The following is a 4,512-nucleotide window of genomic DNA, read 5'->3' on the forward strand; positions in this document are numbered from 1 at the left end:
TGCACTGAAATGTTATAATTTCCACCGAAATATGAAATTTGTACCGCAATTGCCGAAATTGACACCGAAATTTTAGACATTTCGGTGGAAATTTAAAAAATTAACGAAATCATAATCAACACACATCTTGATTGCCCTATGATATCATGTAAGTTTAGAAGAATTCCTTGGTAAAATACTGCTCAGGTTTTTCTACTGTATAGAAAAATAATGTACAATAATAGAAGGAAATTATCTACTGATAGATGCCTAAATGAAGATATGAAACGAAAGAGTGCAATCCATGAGAGAGAGAGAGAGAGAGAGGAAATAAGATATTTGTCGCAATTATTGAGAAAGACAACCCTTTCGGTTGTCTTTCATGAAAATGACTTCATTTTAGTCGGTCAGATTCAATGCAACAATGTCATGCATACTGGGGGCATTACAGTAGCAGGCCATTACTCTCGACACCATCTTGTTTTGATAAGGGCATTCTTTACTTTTATTAACACCCTTGTAATTGGCTGGTGGAAGTCTGTAGAATTGAACATGAACTAACTAGAAAAGTGCAAAATGAAGAGGGGAATGTCAATTGCTTTACTTCTTAAAACAGGGAAGGGCAGATCATTTCCAACAATAATAGTAATATACACAAATACAATCCAATGCAACTCATGTCTTGAGTACCCAGTGCACCCATCTGATTAACTAAACGGCCTGAAATTAGCTGTGGCCCTTTCTACGGGCCAGGCCCATTTGTGGCCTTAGCTTCATACCAAGTGCCTGGGACTGGTGTGAGCTTCTTTCGACAGACATGTTCAATATTGCTTGGCAGGCTTAAGCAAATTGGTACTACTCATGGAAGCTGATATTAAAATTAGAAGATTTGAGTACGGAAAGGAAGATAAATGGAGTAAAGACCTTTCTAGCAGAGAAAACCAGCTTCAAAAGGTAGTTACTTGCCTGCATGAGAGTCTTCTTACTGTTTAAAATCTCCCCAAGTTAATCACCGGTTCGCCTGAGCCAACTCGGTTATACCCTGGTATACTTCTCTTTCAATTCCGAGTTTTCTCCTACCAAGTAAATTTTTAAAACTCTTCCGACTTGCCCGAGTTAATGAACAATTGCCCACATCAATCATTGACTTGCCTGAGTCGACTCCTTTTTACAATGGCCAAGTTCTTGTCTGAGTCCGAGTTTTTAAATGGTCTTTCAACTAATGCTCTGTCTCTTAAACTGCATTGAAGTAGGGAATAAAAGCAGATTTGATGCTATCTTCGTTCCACTCTAACCCATCCCACCATTCTCTCTCACCATAAATGGTTTGTAAGCTCCTAGCACTGTGGGCACCGAGTGGGAGGCTCTTCAGCTTTGGGCATTCTGTCACTGCAATCGTCTTCAAAGCAGGGAAGTTCAACTCATACATATAGATGCTCTTCAATTCTGGAAGCTCTCTGATAGAGATCTTTCTTAGCCTTGGGAACATAATCGAATCATCCACCACTTCATCTCCGCTTACTAGTTCATCCATTCCAGCACAATTGAATAGAGCAATCGCTTCGAGGCTTTGAAGTTGCAGAACCCAAGTAATGTTCTTCAATTTGTGACAATACCAAATGTTTACGTAACGAAGGTTCCGAAGGCACCCATAACTTACGACCCTTCCCCAGATGGTCTTTAAGTTGGGAAGTTCATAGAGGGAAAGAAACTGTAGGCGCAAAAGCCAATTCTCTCCCACATCCACACCAATGATTAACTCCTTCAATTCAGAACATTTCTTAATACTAAGCCTCTGTAGACTCTTGGCATCCGATGACAGTTCGAAGTGCCTCAAGTCACACTCATTGACATATAGATAGCATGTGCAATTAGGTAAAGTTCCTGAACAGGCGTATCTAGAGAGGGTAGCAACACTAGTTATAGTGATTCCAAGAGTAGTCAAGTGTCTCAAGCATTCCATGTCTGCAAAACCAGCCCCGTTCCCATTGCCGGAACCGCCCACCTCCCAACCCCCAAAAGTGTAGTATAGATTCAGTACCTCCAGCCTTGAAAGCCTGGGTATCAACCCACGAGGAATTCTTTCAAGAGAATGTGTGCGCTGTAGATTCAAATGCTTTAACTTGGCTAAATTTCCTAGATCTTCTGGCAATGACGTTATTTTTGTCCTTGACAGATCGAGATGCCGCAACTCAACCAATTCACCAATTCCCACAGGAAATTCTTTAATACTGGTAAATGATAGATCCAAGACTCTAAGAACAGGCATAAATTGGAAAAAGCTATTGGAGATTTTGTGCAAACCAATGTTCCATTGTAAAATCAAAGTTAATAGATTGGGACACACGGGACTTTCTGTTAGTGCAAAAATTTCATTGTCCATTAATGATATCCTCTCTGCCTCTTTCCACTTTTCAACTCCAGGGGCTTCAGTTAATCGCAGACTTGCTTGCGCCAAGAACTTGTTCTTCTTCTTGCCGCATTCAGATGCTATCCATAAGGCCAAGCCTCGGATCACATCATGCATCTTTACCTGTGTTTCTTCATCACCAGTCTCTAACAAGCATGCAGCCTTTAGGTTTCCAATTATAGCATGCCCCATATTTTGAGCTTCATTAATGTTATTGCATTCATCTAAATGTCCTTCCCCAATCCAATACTCTATCAGTTGTTCTTTCTCGATAGAATAGTCTTCAGGGAATATTGAGCAGTACAAGAAACAATCTCTTATGGTATCATCATGTAAATTGTCAAAGCTGAATTTCAAAAGTGAAAACACATCTTCTTCCATACCTCGAAGTTCGGATGGTGATTTGTTCAATACTCTTACTGAATCAGTCCACTCCTCGATGCTGTCCTTGTTTGCCATTGCCCTCCCAATAGTGATGAGTGCAAGTGGTAAGCCTCCACATTTTTTAACAATGATCTCGGCGCAAGTTCGTATTTCTGGAGAATCTCTGACCTTTTTACCCACCTTCTCTTGAAAGAGTGCCCATGCTTCCTTCTCTTCTAAAAATTCTACTTTGAGCTTCGTATGGGCATCCATGTCACTGCAAACATCCATAGACCGAGCTGTGAATATGATCTTGCACTTATTCTGTTCATTGGGCAGAGGAATTCCTACCTCGTCAAGATCCAATCTTTTCCAAACATCATCCAACAACAAGATGAATTTCTTCTTGCTCAAAACCCTGAATATATTTCCCGCTCTATCATCTTGACTTTCATGGTCTTGCCAAGTCAAGCCCAACCTATCTTCAAGAACATAATGAATCTTCTCCACTTCTGGATCTTTCGAAACCACGAGCCAAATCACCACATCGAAAACATGGTTCCCTTGAAGGAAATCATTATTGATTTTCTTCAAGAGGGTCGTCTTCCCAACCCCTCCCATGCCATAGATACCGATAATTCCCACATCATCTTCCCTGAGGTATCCGCGAAGCTTCTCCAACCTTGAGTCAACACCCACAGATGGCGCGCTAGGCATCTCATTTACTGGATTTGGAAGTGATCTCTCTGGTACAACTTGAAAGACCCCTTTGCTCTTCAGTTCGGCCACAGCTGATATCGCCTTTACTACTCTCTTGCCGAGCTTGTATCTCAACCGACAATTCAGACCTGACCTCCTTTTCTGCAAACCAATTTCAATTGTCTTCACTTCTTCTTCAATGTCCTCCACCCTTTGTAACCACCCTTTCGCTTGACTTGTGCACTCCAATAGCTGTCTCTCGGCAATGATAACCTCTCTCTTGATGTCATCCCTTGCATCTTTCAGTTCCATCAGAGATCTCCTCAAAGTGCTTAAATTATCATCAAATTCAACTACAAACCGTATATTACGCGTAACAGCGTAGTGCCATAAACGGGTGGCAATGCCAATTATAGGACTTAGAAGCTCAATGACCATTCTTTCAGAACAATTTCAGTGAAGGTTAGGGGGATCTGGATTTCAGGAACAACAATGCAGTTTTGTTTCAGTTTCTACCAGTTTGACTATTCAAAAATAATAATAATAATAAAATCTGAAAGTAAGAGTTCATTGACCGAGTCCTGACCCTGAAAGTTTCCAGGATACTTCCTCACCCAGTCACAACATGACACCTGTACAAGGGTATTTTATTAATCTCTTACTCAACAGTCCACTGTAAATAACCATTTGAGGCTCAAAGGTAAGGGTCCATATCCCAAAATTTACTAGTCATAGCAGAGTTTCCTTATCTGTTGCAGTCACTGACTTAAGCATCGGAGGGCCTTTCCGGAGCAACCATGCGGGTCGGTCATTGCTATCTCGCACAGGTCCACATCTTCAAAAGCCACATCGACATATCTCCAATTTTTTACCGCAATAGGATTATTGAAAAGATATAATGGACAACGGGGAAAGTAAACAGAAGGGTGAAAGAGAGTAGAAAAGAATGAGGTAGGTATAAATCTCCTTCTCCCTAGAGTGTGAGCTCCTTTTTGGCCTCACGCTCCAATTCATTTCACACTCACACTCAGACTCAACAAGTGAGAAGGAGAACAAGAAGG

At 41.1% G+C, this 4,512-nt stretch overlaps 1 protein-coding gene across 1 annotated transcript; it reads right to left on the bottom strand.

Moving 5' to 3' along the window:
* Positions 1-556: 556 nt before the first annotated feature.
* On the bottom strand, positions 557-4,004 carry RPS2 (NB-ARC domain-containing disease resistance protein). The gene has a single exon (XM_077377653.1). The coding sequence runs from the start codon at positions 3,887-3,889 to the stop codon at positions 1,214-1,216; it is 2,676 nt and encodes an 891-aa protein (XP_077233768.1). The 5' UTR covers positions 3,890-4,004; the 3' UTR covers positions 557-1,213.
* Between the last annotated feature and the right edge of the window lie 508 nt (positions 4,005-4,512).

This window comes from Tasmannia lanceolata, unplaced genomic scaffold (assembly GCF_043159265.1).
Source record: "Tasmannia lanceolata isolate RefF3 unplaced genomic scaffold, GAP_Taslan_0.1 ptg000004l, whole genome shotgun sequence".
Lineage (NCBI taxonomy): Eukaryota > Viridiplantae > Streptophyta > Magnoliopsida > Canellales > Winteraceae > Tasmannia > Tasmannia lanceolata.